We start from the raw sequence: 20910 nt of genomic DNA on the forward strand, positions 1-20910 counted from the left end.
AAGATGCTTACAGAAGCTAATTTTGTGCTTGGTATACTTGACATGACTGTGTTGTTTCAGATCATTGTTTCATACATTTTATGAAACTATAGTAGTTGTAGAAGCTAAATATCACCATAGCTCAAAATGGACCTATCTAGCCAAAGTCACCCTTTTCACCTGAATATGAATTGATTCTGATTTCATCACAACATCACAGATTTTATACTGTACATCAGTCTGTTGTGCTCACCAGCCAGTTAAATAGTAAGTACTGTACTAAAGGAAAGCACACAATCCAGAACCAGGTAGCAGTTTGTGTATCCCTGATTTTTCACTGCTTGAATGCACAACAAGGCTTTAAGACTCAAGTGTTGATTTTTTTTAACATTTCAAAAAAAAAATTAAAAACTATGTATTACAAAAACAGAATCACACAGTCTCTGTCTAATTTAAAGAATGGAGGTCAAGTAGTAGACTTTTGTGAGGCACTGAGGTTCCCAGAATAATTTACTCTTCATTAGGGCTGTGTTCAAAGAATTGCTACAGTAGTATATCCTTGCCTCTTTCACTCTAGATTTCAGTACAGTGATTGGCATGTCAATATGTGTATAGTTTTTTAAATTATTATTATTAATTTGCTTGAAACATGCATATTTTTATTACTAGTAATGTGCTTTTTGAATTTTTAGAATGAGTAATGCTCTTCATATAGGCTATGTAAATTTTCAGATATATAAAATGAAACTACATCCTGTATCCCCCGCCTTGAAGCTTACTTCTAAAGCTTTGTTCTGTCTCACTTAAGAAGGCAACTGTCAATTCAGCTAGGGTATGATATGATTCCATCTACCACTTTCACAGCTACATATTCGACATTTTATTGACCAGTTACAGTTAGCCTAAGTCTTAAACAAGCTGTGTAAAATATGAAATCTCCTTGAGTCATGAATTAATGAATCAACTTCCCAGTATTAATGAGGCAGTGGTTTATCATATGGGTGGCTGTAGGCTATATATTAAGTGACACTATGAAGGGGGTCTGATATGGTGTCACTCGTTTTTAAACCTGAACATTTTGTGCAATAAGGTTACATCCTTTGTTTTAGAGCTAAATTATCTATTAGCCATCTATCCCACTCATACTCTCTTCATTGTTAACATTTCTGAGAATAGGTGAATTGATTGTGGCAATAGATTGACATTTTCTGTGTCAGATTGTGTCAGCGTTATTCAGTTGTCAGAAATGAAATGTGTATTAAGTGAACATTTTCTCAAACTGTTAGTGCTGTGTTTTCCCGAATATACAGGAATGAGGTAATAAGGCCAGTAGCAATGAAAATGTAGTACATTAAATACCAAAACACATTTTTGCATTCATGTTTACCCTCCCTGAAACCTACCTCCCCAAATGACACACATGAGTGCTTAAAGCACCAATTAGGCCTACATCAAGGACAGGCAACCAAAACATTCATGAGAACAAAAGATTTTAAGGCCAGGTGCGTAAATACCACTGGAAAACTCTCCTTCTCTCCTAGAGACCATCCCATATACTGTACCATGGGCTTGGTTCTAGTGGGTTCAAATATTTTTGAATTATCAATAATTTTTCAATTCAAATTATTGATAATACCCGTAGATTTTACTCACTCGGGAGACAGTTTGTAGGATCGTTGACTCTCAGGTTGTTTATATGGGTCCCTCCTACCCACCTATTTGCTTCCCCACCAAGGAATTTTCTGCACTGTGATCTTGATCTGTAACCCTGTCTGCATAAGGATGGAATGTTTTAAAAAATTTTTGTGACATCATAGAATGATGACATGCCTAAGACACTTGCAGTAGTATGTTGCCAATTATTTTTGAAATGTAAGCAAAGGTACTATGTGAAGTTCATGATTGCGCTCTTCTGGTTGATAACGCACAAATGTATTTTAACTTATTAGGCTAAATTCTAATACAAATGTTTTCCTTTTAAAACCTCTTCATTGGGCTCATTGATGGATTTGTTGCTTCATGTTTCCTTCTTGAATACAATTGTACAATATTTTGTACAATTCTTTGGATTATGCTAACCTTAAACCAGGGACACTTGTCATTTCCATACTGAGGATCCTTGTATTAATCTGAGGATAATGGAATCGTGATCTGAATTCAGGAGCTTTCAGGAGCTTTTAAATTCTTTGGTTATATACAATTTAAACTGCTGTTGTGCTGATAGCACAGGCGTAGTTACTGCTCAGTGCTGGGTTCATGGAAGCCCAAAGTGCTTCTTTGAGAGCAAGTCAGAAATGCTGCCATGTTGCGTCTGAGTTTGTTGTATAAAACAGCATAGGATTTGTACAAAAGCCGCAGTGAGGGAAAAGGAATATAAGGACCAATGCTTTTTTTTCACTATTTGCAGGTTTATTGCGAGGCCTTGCGCCTTAGGCCTGAAGATACAAGCCAACGGGCCTCAGAAAGCCCAGCCCAATGCGATTCTGGAGAAGGTCTTCACTGCTATCACCAAGGTAAGCCAAAAATACCCCTCATTCCATAATGGTACAGTACTCAATGCTCTGGATTTAATGAAGGCATTAATAATAGTAATGAATTCTCTGGGAACAGTTTGCAATCTGACTGCCGATTACGGGCAATCGAATGTGTGAGGTCAGCGTGTGAGACCCGCGCACGTCTCTGTGCCTTTATCTGCAGCTCTGTCTGCTGACGCACAACGGTTATTTTTAGCTCAACCGAGAAGCAAGTTTCTTTGACAAATGTTCAGATTCGCATACAGAGCAACCTGCCTTCCTCGATCTTCCTGAGCGCGCTCACTGAAGGTTTCAGAACCTGAGCCAGCCACAGCATATGCAAACAGGTTTAGCACTTGTGTTCACAGCATACTAAAGAACTGCAGCCAAATTGTGTCCCCCAAATTAGTCCTAATTTCAGTTGTTACATAGGGCGGAGTTGTGGGGTGGAGGCCTTTAATTTCTTTGAACGATATGACTGCTCTTTGCCATTTATTTAACCTTCTTTTCAACAGCAATGGCTGACTTGCTGAACGTTGTTCCTCCACGTCTGTCTGTTCCAGCATCCAGATGAGAAGCGGTTAGAGGGTCTGTCCAAGCAGCTGGACTGGGACGTGCGGACCATCCAGCGTTGGTTTCGCCAGCGCCGGAACCAGGAGAAGCCCAGCACCCTGACCCGCTTCTGCGAGAGCATGTGAGGGAGCCACAGTCCGCGCGATGCTTTCAGTTCTTAGGATATCGCCCGTCCAGGCCAACTTGAGTTTGTGGTGCTACTGTGAGGAGCCAAAACAGTTAGCTCAAACATTAGCCCCTTAATGTCTCACAGACCGAAATGATGCCAGATTCAAGTTCTTTCAAGCGTCTCTGTCCAGTGACAGTTAACATTTTATGTTTCTGCTAGAGGTAATATTTTCTTTTCAACTTAATGTGATGTTGCTCTTCTGGAACAGCAGAAATTGGCCCTAAAATGGAGTTAAGTATAGGAAATCTATGAGTGGTCTATGCTAGGGAACAAAGGAACACATTTTCAATTGACGTCGGGGGATATTGTAGTCACAATTATTTATGGAGTGGTAATAAGTCGGCACAAATTATGAAAACTTGTAGCATAATGCAGAAATGCAGTGTTTTGATCTTAAAAGGAAGAACACAAAAATGTGTTGCACAGACTTGATGGTTTCATTCTTTTTTAGTGTTTGCCCTGAGTAAGTGTAATGGGAGCTGTATCAGTCATCTGGGGGGATTGATCTGCTCCAGTGTACTGTAATGTGGTACAGTAATGTTCTGAAAAATCCACCAGGGAAAATGGGGTTTAGCATAAATGGAATCATGCATTGGTAATTGGCAGTTTTTGTGCAGATACAGTAAGTATTTTGATAAGCATGCCAGTAATACAGTTCCAGATTACTGCTACTGTCAGGCTCAGTCACACATGGAATTTGCAGTGAATAAGCCAATGGATGCTTTTATTTCCTTAAACTGAGCAAAAGAAAACAAATTCAAATGTGAAGCATTTTTGTTTGCCTTGCCTTGAAGGACTAGTGAGCCACAAACCGAGAGCCACTGGCTATATCCATCCAGGTTTCTCTTCAGAGACAGTGCATGCTGGACCTGTGATGACTTACTCAGCCTCAGCTGTGCATGCCTGCTGGTGAAAATCAGCTGTGCATGTTGTGTATGGTCCTAAAGAGCTCTCAGGCTTCAGGAGATGACAGGGTCCGCACAGGCTGACACATTAACACATCAGTACAAACCTGGAACTGAGCATTTCAGTTTCCTTATGTGGCATTTACATCCTGTTTGGCAAACATGGATGCGTCACATAGTCTGACCTATTACTGCTTGCAGGAAGCTCTGAAAATGGCCAAAGAGGAGTCGGAGTGGAGGTCCCACCCTCTCTGACATTGCAGTATCATTTATATACACAAGGACAGCCTAGAATATTGATTAATTGGCAGAGTAATATCTCGCATCACCCAATGGTCAACCAAGTTTAATTCCTTATATCTACTCTGTATGGTAGCAAAAGAGCAAACAGTTTTATCTTATAGCCCTTTACTATTCAAGGAGTTCCATGGCTGTATGGATGCATTAAAGCTGTTGCTGATAACATTCAAGGACAAGGGTCATGTCATACCTATGCATAAGAGACTGAATACAGGTACCAGGGGCCTCATTTCTGAAACATTCATACGCATGACTTTGATCCTAAATCCAATAGATTTGATCTTGCATGAAAACCGATAGACAAATTTATATTTATAAAATTTCAACCTGACGTGAAAACATCCTTATGAGCATGCAGTCTCCAGAGGATGCATGTAAACTTGACCTTGTGGTCATGCAGCTGTACTGCAGGCTCAACACATTCCTTTTTTTCTCAAACATGATAATATTTTGCAAATCCCCTTGCATATGGAGATATATGGGCTATTGGACCATGCATGTGTAAGATTTATTTCCATGATAAGCACTGTTGTGGGCCAATAAAACTGCTATTGCAGCACTTGCTCTTAGCATTATCAAGTCTGCAAACCTTTGTTAAAAAAAATGAAATAAAAAGATGTATAACAGCCTAATAAGAACTATAATAACACAGCAATAATAATAATCAATACCTTTATGGTTTTAAAGCCTGAAATCAATGCACAATCTAACATCTTGTCATAATGATTGATTTGCAGAAACACTATATAGTTCAGAGCTATACTGAGAGCGAGCAACAGAAGGCCTGTATTGATGGCTGTCAGTGACATCTCCATTGAAATAAAATAATTTGAATAAATATTAAGCTATGTCTATATGACAAAGTAGGATTACGGAGTTGATTGGATAACTGCACTGAATAAAACCCGAAATCCTCCCAAATCTGGAACGTGGACTGAAGTAAAAAGAGCTGTTCTTGGTTTTACTCGGTGCAGTTGTCCAGCCAACTTGGTAATCCTGCTTTGTGATGCAGGCCCCTGAAATATGAAATTTTAACATTGTAAACTAACAAAACTTAAAGATGTAAAAGGATTACATATCAATTTTTTTTATCATGTGACAACCAATGGTTCTGTAGGGGATAGCAGAAATGCAGACTCCAAGAACGAATATTTGAGGGTGTCCATTCACTGGGTGGAGTTCATGAGCTTGGTCACGTGTGCACAATTTTAGGATTTCATAAGATTTCATATTTACAAACAGTACATTTTATAAATCATTTGTTGGAAAATCATATGCTCACATTTAGAATGAATTTGAAGGCCCCACACAGTAAAATGTCCAGTGTTAATTCAACTCAATAGGGACCGTATATATTCTGTAAGAGTTGATTTAACACTGAACACTGTACCGCGCAGAAGCTACTCAGTCTGCGGTGGGGCAGTGGCTCATTTTCAGCAGTCTCGCTGCAGCAGAATCTGCTTTTCCACACGGACACATCTGACACGCGGGCTCCCCGAACGACGCCCGGAGTTTTCACCGTGGCGCGGTCGTCATAAAAAACGCATCTTAAAAGGGCGCTCCATTCATAATGGATAATTCGACGTGATTTAAGATGCATCGAGTCGTTCCTCCTGAGCCCAGAGAGCGTATTCTCCGGCTTGCAGCCCGGGTGACGTTCCTGTATCTTTAGCCGTCTCTGCGCATCGCTGGATATTTCCGTCGCTATTTCCGTCTGTGATCAGAACGAGAGTCCTTTCCTCCTCCGCACGGATATCTCAGGCCGCTTAATGGCGCTGAGAACGCAGCACGCGGCGGCAGGCGACGTGGGTGTCGAAGCGGTGTCGGTGCTGACGCAGTCCTGCCTGGTAAGAGGCTTGTGCAGTTCGTCGTTCGTCCTCCAGCCAGTGCTGCGAGTCTTCAGTCGGGACGGTGCTCTGCTGGGGCGCGGTAATGGAAGCTTTCCTCCCTCTGGCTCTGCCCTGCATCCATCGTGAGCGGGGTCGAGGGACCCTAAAAACGGCCCATCGTAAAAGCCTGTTTCTGTCATTTCAGTCATTTCAGCAATCGGCCCAAATTAAGGTAATAAACGTTGGTGTGTTCAGAGTAAATCGGCACAGCCAATGTTTCAGATTTTCAGATCTGGCTTTGGGTGAGCCAAAAGAGTCACAGCCTACTTTGATTAAATCCAGCGTTCAGACATGAGTGCAGCTAGTAGTCTGGGAAAGGCACTGTATGAACAGGGGTCTAGTCCTACAGGGTATGCCCAGTACCCCATGTCTCATCCACTGCAGCCTGCCTCCATTGTGAAATGGTACTAGAGTACTTGAGTCCAGAGGAGGGGGGAGGGGGTGGGGGGGATTATCCACAGAACATGGGTAATTTAGGATAATTTAAGAGAACAGACAAAACACATTTGTGTTTACATGTGACATTTCTGGGGACCAGAATGCCTTGAGCCGTAAAAGCATCCATATACCAGAGAGGATGTGGTTACTGTCCCATACTGTAGTCCTGTAGTGGGGGCGGCAGTGTAGTATAATGGGTAACCTAAAGGTCATGGGTTCAATTCCCATGCAGGACACTGCTGTTGTACCCTTGAGCAAGGTAGTATAATTGCTATAGTATATGTATAAATGGATGGAACGTAAAAATACTATGTAAAAGTTGTGTAAGTTGCTCTGGATAAGATTTTTTATTTATGTATTTTTGCTTGTTTTTTTCTTCGATTTTCCCTGACAGTTTTTGTGCAATGTACAAGCTGCTTTGGAGAAACTTGTATTTTCTTGCTTTTAACCACAAACTTGCGAATGCCCCTCTACCAGCCATTATGAAGCCACCCGTCATCAGAAACGTCTGTGCATATCTAAATAAAATGTCCTTTATGTATGAAAACATACACAAAAACTGAAATGATATATTTTTTTAAACTACTTTAGTACACTTAATAAACATTTTAATGCAGTGGGGTAATGGTGAGTCAGCAGTTAGTGTTATTTATATGCATATATGAGTAGGCCTGGGTCTTTTAAACACTTGGAACATTTCCACTTTGCGGTGTTGTGCTGGCACACACTTCCCAAGTAAAGAAAAACCCCACAATGGGTTTTACATGTTTTGTTCAGACTTGAAACTACCCAGATTTTCATGGCTGTGAAATAGGTCAGGGGTTTTACCAGTCAACCATGAAAAATGTTCATATATATATATATATATATATATATATATATATATATATATATATATAAAATTGGAGAAATCTTTTTAATTGAAAAGGTAGCACTGACCCCTCATTTAGGAAGAGCCTTTGATTCAGCCATACTTCAAATTTTTTCAGGAGTTGACTCCACTGTTGCTAAGCAACAATCTTGACCCTTCCGTAGGTGCATAATTTTGGCCTGTTTGTGTTTAAACTTATCCAAACCCAAGGAGGATGATTTGGACGTTGCAGCTGCTCGAATGCTTTGAAGGCAGACTTTGTTCCTCTCATTTTAAAATTCAACAGAATGTACTGTATGTTCTCCAGTGTGATGAACGCGTTTTAAACCCACCGTGGTTCAGAAGGCATCTGGTCTGATTCATGATCATTATCGTGATTATTATCATACATAATTATCTGTTATAAACTGTACGGTGCTTCAGAAAGTTCGTCTTTTGAGTAGGCTTCTTGTTGAATAATATATTCCGGATTAAAACCTGCACCCTTGTGGTTACAAAGTCACCTTGGACCATCCTGTCCAGAGTCGCTCCCCGATTCGTGTGCCTCTCTCAGTCCGGACACAGAATTAGAATGCAGGTGCTGTGAGTGTAATTAACCTGAGAAGGGCACCCCACTGGTTAAATGGCAGTGAAGTAAAAGTCCATCCTGTCGAATGCGTCTAGAAGGACCCCCCAATAGCCCCATTGCGTTTCAGAGCCAAACACCCGCTGCTTTTTAAATTGTTTTCATCCGTGCCTTATATATAGCAATGGGGTTTTTTTTTTTTTTTTTGTTTCACCTGTCTATTGTTCAGCTCAGCTCTCACCGCTCAAATTCACCCAGAGAAACGAGTTTCCATCTGAATGTGCAGCGTTCAGTGCGATATGTTTATGTAAGCGCTGCGGTGGAGGTTGGAGTGCCAGAGCTAATGTCATGCAGCATCATGCAGGCCTCCACATACAAAGACAAAAGAGCACTGTACTCCCACCTGTGGTCCGATGCCATATATACGACAGTGTCGCACTCTCGCTGCACCGCGCTCCAGTCTGTGTTCTTACACCATGTAGTGGAGCATTGTGAGTTACAAAGGAGTTCTAGTGCTTTCTATTAAAGTAATAATAAAATAGATACATGAAATGCTCATTTGCGCTGAATGAATTGTAAGTTTGTTTTCCGGTCTAATAAAAGCCTCAGATACTCAAATTGTTAAAAACTTAATTTGGATTCTGGAGTGTTTTTATCTTCTTTTTTTGCTACATTTTGGGTCCTAATCTACAGTTTCACAGACATCTGAAAAGGGGAATTTCTTTTGAGGTTACATAAGTGTCCAGATATTGATAAGCCAGGGGAAGTTGCTTCACTTTCCTCTGACCATCAGGGAGATGTGCCAGTGACTCTTAGCATGAATGCTGCCTGGGCCAGGCAATAATCTTGAGACCCTTACGGGAGACAAGCCGTTTGTCTGCTTGTCATGTGATCTGAACCGCTGCAGAACTGCACTAGTTAGGGTCTGCTTCAGTTCAAAGTGAATTACTGTATTTCTGTCATGTTCTTAACAGTTGCTAGGCTAACTGGGCTACCTACTTGGCTGTGGCTGCGTCACTCTAGCACCACAAGCTTAGTTGCTAAGCAACTTACTCTTCTGCACCCAGAGAGACACTAAAACTATAGATGGATAGCAACATTGTGCAGAGCACACACCGTCGCTGGCTCACTATAACCAGATATTTGTTTTAATATTAGTAAAAATGAAGTATACTTCATGTACATTTGGGGGCATCCAGCACTTCGTTTGGTTACCGCCAGTGGGAATTATACTGCTGTTAGATGCTAAGTGGCTGCCAGGAATGGGAAAGTCTGCTATACATACTGAATTTTTGCCTATCAGAATTACGCAGTATACATGCAAGTCACATATTGGCAATCCCTTTGATGCATGCTGGGGTACATTTAGGCCGTACATATTTGAATAATAGTTTAATGCATGCCCGCTTCTGTTAAAAAAATAAACAAAATAAAAAAGATGATTTGTTCAGTATTCATTATTTTTTTAACTCTCTTTCCTTCTTTCTCTCTCACTCACACTCACGCATGCACACAGTAGACCGGGGGATTCAAGGCTTCATGCAGACTTCACTCAAAATGAATGACTTTGTTACGATGTGTTACTGACTACAGTTTTTTCTTTTTGTTTTCATTTTAGGTGGCGGTTCACATTTTATCTGTACATATTCACGTATGGAGTGCGGCTCCTGAAAAAGGTAACAGGCAGAACACTGTTTCACACAAAGTGGGACCTTTATGATAGTTTGTTGCTGTCTGGCGTTGGGACGGTAGATGCAATAAAGGCTGCTCTGGCTAAGGTGCAGTGTTTGCCCCATCTTCAGTATACAACGTTCTGCATGTCATCTTAACAGTACCTCCAAGTGTCTCCACGGACCCCTCGGAGACTTGCACACCGTTTTTGTCTCCATTTTTGCATTAGTACGTTTGTATAATTTGTCATAACAGTTGTTTGTTAATGCAAATAAGTGTTCGTGATGCGGAGAAATGGTCCACAGCAGATGAATTCACTTTGAAATGCAGTCGCAGTTCATCACCACGTGCTGAGTCTGGGAAAGCGGCTGCATCGGGTGCATTCGTGTGCTCTCACACGCGCGTGCATGTAGGCATGCGGTTGCATTATGAACCGGGGTACTCCCTCAAGAGACACTAAGGGCAGTTATGAGAACTCAAGCCTTTGGTTGAACATAGGCTTCAAAATATTTATAAATCCCCCCCAAACCCCAACCAAACGCTTATTTTAAATGTTTCCAGATCACTTGCAAAGGGGTACAGTAACCGCTAATCAAACAGAGGAGTATTCGTAGCTACCACAGGAGTAAAATGGCGACCTGTCTCAGAGAATGCTTAGTAAATAGGTTAAGTGTGATATTCCCGATATTACTCTTTTGTTATTATTTTTGTGCGTGTGGGAACTATTTTTTTTTATTAATAAATGTCTCCTTGTAAAACTTGCATGACAGAGCACTTTATGAAAGGGTTTCACTCCTTGCTGCTGGGGCAGGACTCTTGGGGGGTGTTTATTAATAGCAGCAGGTCTTCAGCAGGAGCAGACTTAACTCTGCACTCTCTTTGAAGTGTATTCTTCATCCGCCGTGTTTATTATTATTATTATTATTATCATTATCATTATTATTATTATCATTATTATTATTATTATTATTATTATTATAAATGACGGTTAAACTATTGCTCTGGCTTATTTAGTATGTAAATACTGATTTATTTGGTGACTCATTTTAGCAACTTTTGTGCAACAAAATATGGTAAGTGTAAAGTCATGGAAGGGTTTGGGCAACATACCAAAATTTTTATGCGCATCAGCTTTGAATGGGTCATATACTCCCTGTGGGATTTGTAGTTTTTCCTGTAAGCTTTCCATTAGTTTTTTTTTCCAAAGTCCTTACCAAAGAACATTATAAGAAATGAACATTTTCATTTTTGATCCTGTGTATTTCACTAAATAATGATAGCATACTGTAAAGTACAGATCACGTTTTCGAGAGGAGGTTATTCCCACGTGTTTCTAAAGCATTTTGTTTGAAGCATTTGAATTAAAAATACATGTTCGGGGCAGCACACTGCTGTTTGTTAATTTTCTAAAGGAAGAGGCCTTTTGTCTGCTCTTTTGTCATTTGCCTCTGTCTTTGGCTTGCCAGAGACTGTTGTATTTGATCAGAATTTCAGGCCAGTGATTGTAGCAGGTGCTTGATCTGGGGGGTTGCCATGGGGATATAACATTTCTGAATAGCAACATAGATTTTTGATTGGTTGTTAAGCAACATGCTCCCCAGATTGAAGGAGATTTTGTATATGAACAGCTCAGACCATTTGAGGAAGAGGGAAGCCATGTCTGAATTTGCTACAGAAAGATGTGGAAATGCTTTATGCTGCACTTGATTCATTTCTGCAGTTGAAATCTAAAGCATTTTTGCAACCACTTATTTATGATTTGTGTATTAAGCACTCTCTGGCAATGGGTTTTTCAGACCGTTTTGAGAGATTAGGTTGAATTCATTTGCAAAGTATTTAATGTTGTGTGGTTTATGATTAATCAGTATTTTAGAATATAGAAGGTACTGGATCATTCACCACAGTCATGCAGAAGGATAGTCTTAGAACATATTTTGTGACATTTAGGTCCTTGTTCTTGGTGTGTAAGATGTTATTCTTAAAGTAAAATAACGGTGAAACTGAAGTAGGGTTTTGTGGACTCGCAGTAAGTCTGCAGTGAAGTGGGTGGGGATTATGTAATAACCGATACAGTAAGATATATAGCGTTGTCTTGCTACTTTGTAAATTGCTTTGGATAATTGTAAATTGTAATTGTCTATTATCACTCTTTTTTTCTCATTCCAATACAGACCTCCTGGATTTGGAACACCAGGGAATGCTGGTACAACTACCCTTATCAGGTGAGGGCTAAACATTAGAGGCCTGCTTTCTGTCTTTTAATATGTGCATCAGTGTCTGACGTTTTTGAGCAACTATTTTAAAAGTGTAAAAATTTTTACGTGTTCATTTGAGGATTACATTATTTTGTTGATTGACTACAAAATCACAGTGTTGTGTTTTTAAACATTTGAAACGCATGTTAATGTACAAAAAGGTGTATTTTCTATCATAAGTCAACATATCTGACTTGTATAGACATTTATCCGGCATTGTAACTTCCTGACATGTGTAACTGGACTTTCTAGTTACATTGAACAATAATTTTGGTTGCCTTCAGTGTCATCACTGTGAACTCAAAAAGTGTGCAATGAGCATGTTCAATAAAAGGTTTTAAAATGTCATAATCTTCACTGAATACATGACATGGGAGTTTGTGCAAAGCATACCAAACCATCTGCCAAAACTTTTCGCCTTAGTTTGAAGATTCTTCAGATGGGTATCATGTACTAAGGTCTAATGTGGTGTTTTCTTATTGGTTGCCTGAAATGACATTGGTGAAATTCAGAATGTTGACAAGCAAAGCAGGAAATGTCTACATACACCCTCACAAAAGCATAAAAGAATGATCATTTAATAGCTAAATAAAATGATGTTTGCTATTTAACATATTAGTAACACTTCTGTTCTTTGGATGTATTAATTGTTCTTGGCATATAGACACAAAATATGGCATTCAGACACAAAATTTCATCCAAAAATTTTTTTGCACTGCAATCTGTACAGTCTATTACGTGTACTCAGTGTAATACTTGTAGTGAAATCCAAGGAATGCTAATGGAATGCTCGCCACTCAAGATACTGATTATTCTTTCCTCTGAAGTGTCTCATTTTTATTTTCTTACAGCCCCTGACTGTGGATCTACACTACTACTACATAGTGGAGCTGTCCTTCTACCTGTCCCTCCTATTCTCCCAGTTCACTGACATCAGACGAAAGGTATCGTCTTGTGTGGGATTTGTAAACTATGCAGTTAACATGATGCTTCAGGGGCATTTGTTTGGGGCAAAGACTCAGGGTTTCCTTCTGCTGAAATCACCAGCTGTGTCTGAGTGTTGAAGAGTTTACTACCAGCTAATCTATCTACGCCAGCCATGGTCATCCACAATGATAATGTCAACCTTCAAAAGGCTGAAACATAATTCATGTAGTCCTGCCACATCCGAAAGGCTAAAAGTTTAGAAAATCTGCCATAGCCAATGTAGCAGAGTAAGCCTTAATTTCATTTAAACCGATACGCTGTAACGGCTATTCAGTGGCATATATCCAGCTTTAGCACTTAGCGCAGTGATACACCCAGACTCAAATATAAACAAATTCTGACCATGTCAGTGCAGACTGTGGCACACACTTGTCCCTGGCATCTCAATGATGAGCCATCTCATCATTGAGATGCCATGGACCATCTACAGGCTACCTGTGCCAACTGCACAATAAGTGCAGACCTGCACCATTAATGCTGAGCAGCTCAGGTTGTGCACTGCAGAGGGAAATTATGCAGCAGCTGCATATGCTTTGGAGGAAGTGCATGCTTACAGTTAGCGTGCAAGAACGCACATGGGAATAAAAGAACACACATGGGAATGAAATCATCAGTCACTCTGGATTGTCTACTGATTAAGTGTACTGTCCACTTCGCCTTGTCTTACAAATGATGTGTTGGGGGACTTGTGACTGAAAACTTAGGTAGGTATAGCACATTATCAGTTGAGGCCAGTTCAGATCAAAAAGTTATCAACCAACTAGGCTTTACGTTTTCAGGATAAATTTTGACAGTGTGAATTCCTGAGTTTCTAGAATGTCTGCTGAGGACTGCTTTTAATAAAGATTCAGTAAGTCCTGTCTTGAGTTCGGAGTTAAAGATAAGATGTATCCACTCGACCAATTCATAACTTGTTGTTATGGTAACAGTCATTTGATGCGTTAACCATGTTTATGAGGACGGTGCAGTCTTTAGAACATCCTAAGCCTTGAAAAAAATTAATGACCAGTGTTGTCTTGTCTGCTGTTGCTTGTTATATGAATTGGGCTTCAGAAAACATAATCCTTGACTCTAAAGTATTTATGATCTTCAGACTCTAAAAACGTCATATGTCTGAACACCCTCGCTGACCACTAACAACAGTAATACAAGAATCTTGCCATCCATATGGCAAATTGACATGAAAACCTATTAAGTGCTACCCTACCTTGCTTCATGGTCATGCTAGGCTTATTCTATTAACCTTTACCATACTTGTCCTATTTGCCATTGTCATAGTTTGCCTTCTCTCTCAAACCTTTTTCATACCTGCTTAACCTATTCACCATTGCCTGACTCATCTTACTGTATTTAAGCAGGCTGTAGCTTGCCAATTGTATTAACCCTTCTCTTGCCTGCATATGTTGTTCACCTTTACCATGTCACGCAAATGTTTAATAACATCATATTTATCAATCTGTACAGAAGACCCATTATATCATACCATACAATAACACAACATCCAGCAAAATTAAATGTTTTGGTTGTTTGATGTAAAATCCGCACTTGCATGCAAATGGATTTTCTTATTAATCTCATTAAATGTAGTTATAAATAATTTTTTCGACCATTTTTATCCCTACGTTTTAGTTTTCTCCAAATTTTGAATGTCCGATTGTATTCAGGGACTTCCATCATTGCTGAAAGTTCTATCAATTAAGGAAAGAATATACAAGCCTGCACTTTCCTTCAAAGTGCATCCTGCCGGCCACCACTCATTTTGACTCTGCAGTCCACCAGCAGAACTTCAGTCCTAATATCTGAGGAGCTAAGGTACCTGATTTAGCAGAGGAGTTGCTGGTGCCTGATGAGATGAGGACAATCCTGCCGACTGGGTCCTCCCCAGACATGGCTACAACCAATCATAGGTCTGCAGGGCTTCCAGCCACAGTAAGCACTGTCAGTGAGGATTCTGCACCAGACAATGGGGTCCATCCTTTTACACGGTCTATGGGTCCATCACATACCACCATATTGTTTTAACCACATTCTGCAATATGTTACATATAATGGGGCACCTCACCATCACTTCCAATGGGGCGTAGAATGTCGAACTTAGAATGCACGTTGAACTTAGTTTATGCTTAAGAAATGATTCTGAAGTACTCTAGAATGTTATTTGGCGATATAGCACTTCCAACGTAGCACAGAGGAGGGGTTTTTTTTCTTCGACCGTGTTATATCAGAACAGGTCAGTTTCTGTGTGTGCATGCATGCATAAAGGCTTGTTGATAAGCCTTAGTTGCTGATTAGATTTGAAAGGAACAAGATTGGAAGTTTATTTTTCCGTAACCGCAGTCACTGAACGGTATCAAGCCGTAAGAAGCCTTTTAGCAGAAAGGAGTTAATATTTACGGTTTTAATTAGACATGGGTTCTGCTTTTTTTGGATCTGCCTCTTTATTTCTCTTCTGGTTTGGCTCACACACGCCTGCTTCATGCCTCCTTCAGTCATTGGCATCGTTTCCTTCGCTTCCCCCCCCCTCCCTACGCTTCCCACCCTCGGCACGGTCTGTCTTGCCACAACGCCACAGCGTCATCACGCCATCGTTTTTCCTCTCCCCTAACCATTCCCTTGTTTTTTGTCTTTTCTTTTCTCTTCTTTCTTTCAGTTTTTTCATGCATTGAAGAGGGCATCTGAACCTTCTGTCAAATCCAGTATGTTCCTTGCCCTTTTTCACCTCATGTCTGCGCTGTATATTTCATAGCACTCGTGCTGTTCCTCCTCTCCCTCCTCTTCCTGATTGCTGCTGCTGTGTCACACCGTTGCTTGAATGCATAGAGGTGTTCCATGCAATCCATGAATGATACAGACCTCCAGGAGCTCTGTAGCGTAGTCTGAATTCAGCAAGTGTGAAATGATACTTGAGGTGCTGACAGGCTACTGAGAACTTTAGATCTAGTGTGGGGATAATGTTCCAGTACTCTTGAGCAGGCTAATTAAGCGGAGTCGCTTCTATAAATGTCCACCTGCATTAATTCAGTATGGATTTTTAAAAAAGAACGATATCTGATCTTTGACAGTGGTGAGTACGCAATCTATTCAACATACTGAGTGGGGGAACTAGCAGGACTCACCCTCCCACTCACACACAAATATAACTCATACACACCAGTCACACACCAAATTCTACCACGTAAGTATCATAAAGCACAGCTTTGGCTCCTGAGAGCCACACCAGGTTGAGGCTCTTGGGGTTGAGTGCAGTGGTGTGTGTGTATTTTCGGGCTTGGAGGAGACCGGCCCTTACAAGCCACTCAGACAGGGGGGAGGGGGGATTGTGTAGACAGGGCAATCTCTGTCCCAGACCGTCTGAGCCAACTGTAACAGCTCTACAGCTCACTGGTACGGTTCAGCTGTTGCACCTCAGCTGGGGGAACTGAAGCAATCTCTGACTTTTAAAGTTTCTGAAAACCTCCTGTGGTCCTCCTGAATGACCAGAGCATGTTGCAGTGATGGAAACTGGCCATCAGCTGCAATTGGGCATTAGACATGGAAGGGTAAATGGGTGATAAAAAACATTTCAATTTGCTATTGTCACAAAACCCATGCAGAGGTGGAAAGTCCAGGAGTAAAAGTAAAAGTCCTGACACGTTTTTTACACCCATAAACTCAGCCAGCTGATTTTAGTAATTAGTTCTACTTCCTGGCCTAAGAATTGTGCTAATTAGCAAATCCAGATGATTGTAACAAAAATACCGTGGAGGACTTTTACTTTCTGAACCTGGATTTTCCACCTTTGAACCCATAGTCGTGCTGGTAGACAGTGCCCTCTGTTTGAGACAGTAGCATATTTTGTCTTTGATTTAACTCTACTACTCTTTTTAGATTTGCAAACAGTTCACATGTGGTGAAAGTGCAGATTCTCAGCTTTTAGCAAAGGGTATCTATATACATTTTGATTTCACCCTGTATGTATAGCACTTTTTTACATACTGTAGTCCCCCAATTTCAGGGCACCGTAATATTTGTGATGTATTATATTTATGTAAATGAAAGTAGTCATGTTTAGTACTTATCACATCATTTGCATGCAATGACTGCTTGAAGTTTGTTTGGAGAATCTGCACTTTAATCACACATGAATAGTTTGATTACAAATGTGAAATTGTGGACTACAGAGCCAAATCAAGAAAAACAATTGTCTTTGTCCCCAATGTTATGGAGGGCACTCTAGGTAGGTATGCTCCCTTATATTTACCCTGTTCTTTGTGCAAACAGTTATTCTGGCAATGTGCTGATTTAATGGAAAAGCCCAGCAAATTTGGCACAGAGATCATAATGGTGCCACACTTTCTCTGTCTCCCTCAGGACTTCCTGGTCATGGTCATACATCACCTGGCGACAATCTCCCTGATTACCTTCTCCTATGTCAATAACATGGCGCGAGTGGGCACTCTGGTCATGTGCCTCCACGACGCAGCTGACATTCTGCTGGAGGTGAGTGCAGGCTGCCATATGTGCCTATCTGGGACCTGCGGGGCTTCTTATGTTAACTGGCCTACCACAGACTGCAGTGTAGAGTAGTGGAGCCAAAGGATGTAGTGTGCAGTAGCAGGTCTGTGTGCATAGCGTGCCTTGCAGACCAATCTTTCATATTCAGTAATGCTAAACAAATGTTGTAGTATACTTCCATTTTGACAGTAAAAGCCAGATAGTTATACTATAAACGTCATTGCATTAAATGGATATTTCCATAAAAGAAAATTGAGATCCCATGGAAAGTTCAGTGCTGGGTGCTTTAGGATCCAGAGAATTCACATTAATTATTTTCTGTATGAATACGTAGTCTGTATTTTTATTATAGTCTGAGCTATTAATACTTAATTTCTTTGGTGTTTTCAGGCTGCAAAAATGGCCAACTACGCCAAGTGTCAAAGGCTCTGCAACTTCATATTTGTCATGTTTTCCTTGGTTTTTATAAGTTCCAGGCTGGGAGTGTATCCTGTTTGGTAAGTGTGGTTTTTGTGTTTTATTGTGTCCTGTCTGTTTTATGCACGCAAGCCCTGTATGAGGGTTCTGCGTATGGCACCACGACAACATTATAACATCAGCAGCACCTAAACTTAAGGGCAAAAACTACAGAATTCAAAACTACAGGCAAATCGAGATCAGGATAAGGCCTGGCTGGGGGAGAACCCAGGCTGGTCTGAGGTCAGTGGTTGGGTCCGTGTTGACTGGCTCTTAGTTAAGTGGGGATGGTCTGAGGTCAACAATTGGACAGATTGGACTGGCTCTCAGTTCGGCGAATGGACAGAGTGGCTGACTCATTGAAATAGGGCCGGTCTGAGGTCACTTATTGGATAGAGTGAACTGGCTGGCAACAGTTATTAATATTGGGTTAAGCCACACTTTGGTAAAGAGGGTCATGAGCGACGCATACTTTTGCCACTGAACTGAGTCAGACCAGAATTAGTTTCCTTGGCTTCGCCTCTGTGAAACTGAATGTCGGAAATACCTTGCTGAAGCAGAGGAGAAATGTCAAAACATGTCACTTTTTAAGCCTGGTAAAAGAGCGCTTTGTTTTCAAATCCAGCTGAGTGAATCCTGGCCTGAATCCAAGTCTCAGAAAATGCCATTTTTACTGAGCCATAATGTGAGAGAGTGACATTAATCAGAGATCCTGCAGCAGTTCACTGTAGGGCTGTCATGTCTGCCTTCCTAAAATCCACATTGGGTAGAGGTAACAGGAGGTGCTGTCACAGATGTTCCATTTGTAAACCAGATGGTCAGCTGTTCCCTCATCTCCTGTACATCCTCATTCTAGGTTCTGCTTGGGAAGAGGAGGCCCTGGTGCTGCCCACTTCACTATGCAAGCTCTGTATGTTCTGTCTCAAACCACACCCCTTTTGAATATTTATGAGCCGGTTAACCACAATAATGAGGTTCAGCACAGGCAGACTTTCAGTTTGAAGAACGTGGAGCTGACTGTCTGGTTGCAAGGCTCAGTTCCTAAATTTGTGTGTCTATATATAAGAATGCATGTCTGCATTTTGAACACCAGGTTTGTGCTCTCATTTTTATTTTGACGTGTTTAGTTTCAGAAAGGGACCCCATTCTCCCTGTTAGAAACTGTGTGAATTGCAGACATTTTGTCCATGTCAATTAGTAAGGTGGTGCCAGTATAACTGAAGTGTTGACAGCATTTTTGTAACAGGGAGGCCATGCAGTCCAATAAATAGATTTTAACTTTACCCAGTACACCTCTGCCTTGACTGGTATTTGTATTCCATGTACAGTTCAAAGCAGATGTCCATGGCCTTCTGGAACTCTGATTCAACCTACAAGTTTTTGACCTGTAGCTATTGCAGCAGTCCTCAGGATTCCAATGAGCACAGTTTTAGCATCTTGAATATATTTCTCAAGCCTCTGTCTGGCTCTGATTATTTTTCAGCAAGCATGCGCTGCCCGAGTGTCCTTAGGTGTTGTTACTGCGAGTTGTTGCCATGACTTCAGTCTCAGGTGGCGGGTTCCTGCTACCGTTCACATAACGCTCAGAAATTCCTATTTTTCGGTCCTCTTTTTTTTTCTGTCTGTCATTCGAGGTTCAACGTTAGACACAAGCCACAGCGATGCGGGTTATAATTCACACTGGTGCTAACTGAATCGTGACCGCAAACACAGTCCAAAAACAGCCTTTTGTTGTCTAAACTGCAGTTTAATAAGTGAAGTCATTCGGCGCAGGGTCTTCAATGACCTCAAAGTGCAAAACAACTGCAAAGGCCTTTTGACACAGCAGTGTGACAGTGAGGGAGGTTAGCACGACCTCTCCTGGGGTTTGATTTTTTTTTTTTCGGAGCCGTTTATGGGGAGTGAGTCAGTGCCGGTGGCCACACAGACGCCCACATGCTCCTCTTGCACAGTACACTCATGGTACGGGGAGAGAGCACTTTGAAAATTAGCCTCTGCGTTGAGGCCTCCCGCGGGACTCCTACTCCCGTTCACATTCGTCCCTCCTCCACCCATCAGGGACATAACCTCCGTTTCCACCCTACCCTGTGTCAGCAGTCTCGCTGTTCTTTCATTCATTGCAGAAGAAAAAGGCTCCTGGTCTCTGGGCAATGGTGCGGTGAGGGAACTGGACTTAATGGTCAAGCTACAGATTTGAATCGCAGGGGTTGCGGGCAGCCATCTTAGCCTGAAATTCTTTCAGGAAATATTAAGTTGTATAGACAAACGGTGCCGCATTCCAGACAAGAGCTTTCTTTCAAGTTAATAGTTGATAAAGATGAAAAAATGCATGGGGTTTTTCCGTCCTGGTGATTTCTTGACCGTGTTTTTTTTTTATTCGGAATACCTGCTATGTATCATCTTTTTATGTGTCAGGTATCATTTGTTATGTATCATTTATGTATGAACCGTGCCAGTGCTTGCTTACATTACCATCCAAACTCGGTGCCGCAGCCTTTCAGGGCAGCACATACGTGGTTATAGCATTGCCCAAGGAGGAGGGGGTCAGGGGGATTCTCTGTTTAAAGCATAAATAAATGAATAAATAAGAAATTTGATGAATCGATTTAAATTGATGTTCCGTCCTCTTTTCCATCACACTCTGAACTCAATGTCCGAAATGCTTAAACATACATGAATTAATGACAGCAGTATTTTAAATGGATGAAAGGTCTCTAGAAGTTGACATTTGTCTGCGTGTGTTCAGACATCTTATTAAGTCCCCTTATTATGCCGAAATCCATAATTCTATTTAGGACACAGGACATTGTGTGCCGTATCGACGGACTAAGCATGTTTCTCTTCT

The 20910-nt window shown here is 41.0% G+C and overlaps 1 protein-coding gene across 2 annotated transcripts in view; it reads left to right on the plus strand.

Moving 5' to 3' along the window:
* Positions 1–20910, plus strand: part of cers6 (ceramide synthase 6) — a 32525-nt gene that overhangs the window by 8182 nt on the left and 3433 nt on the right. For both annotated transcript variants that reach the window (XM_035410912.1, XM_035410913.1), the window contains exons 2-8: positions 2387–2492; positions 3056–3186; positions 9821–9878; positions 12045–12095; positions 12980–13072; positions 17466–17594; positions 18000–18106. In XM_035410912.1, the coding sequence (XP_035266803.1) occupies positions 2387–2492; positions 3056–3186; positions 9821–9878; positions 12045–12095; positions 12980–13072; positions 17466–17594; positions 18000–18106 (675 nt within the window). The remainder of the gene's footprint in view (positions 1–2386; positions 2493–3055; positions 3187–9820; positions 9879–12044; positions 12096–12979; positions 13073–17465; positions 17595–17999; positions 18107–20910) is intronic.

The sequence above is a fragment of the Anguilla anguilla genome, chromosome 3 (assembly GCF_013347855.1).
Source record: "Anguilla anguilla isolate fAngAng1 chromosome 3, fAngAng1.pri, whole genome shotgun sequence".
In the NCBI taxonomy this organism is placed as follows: Eukaryota; Metazoa; Chordata; class Actinopteri; order Anguilliformes; family Anguillidae; genus Anguilla; species Anguilla anguilla.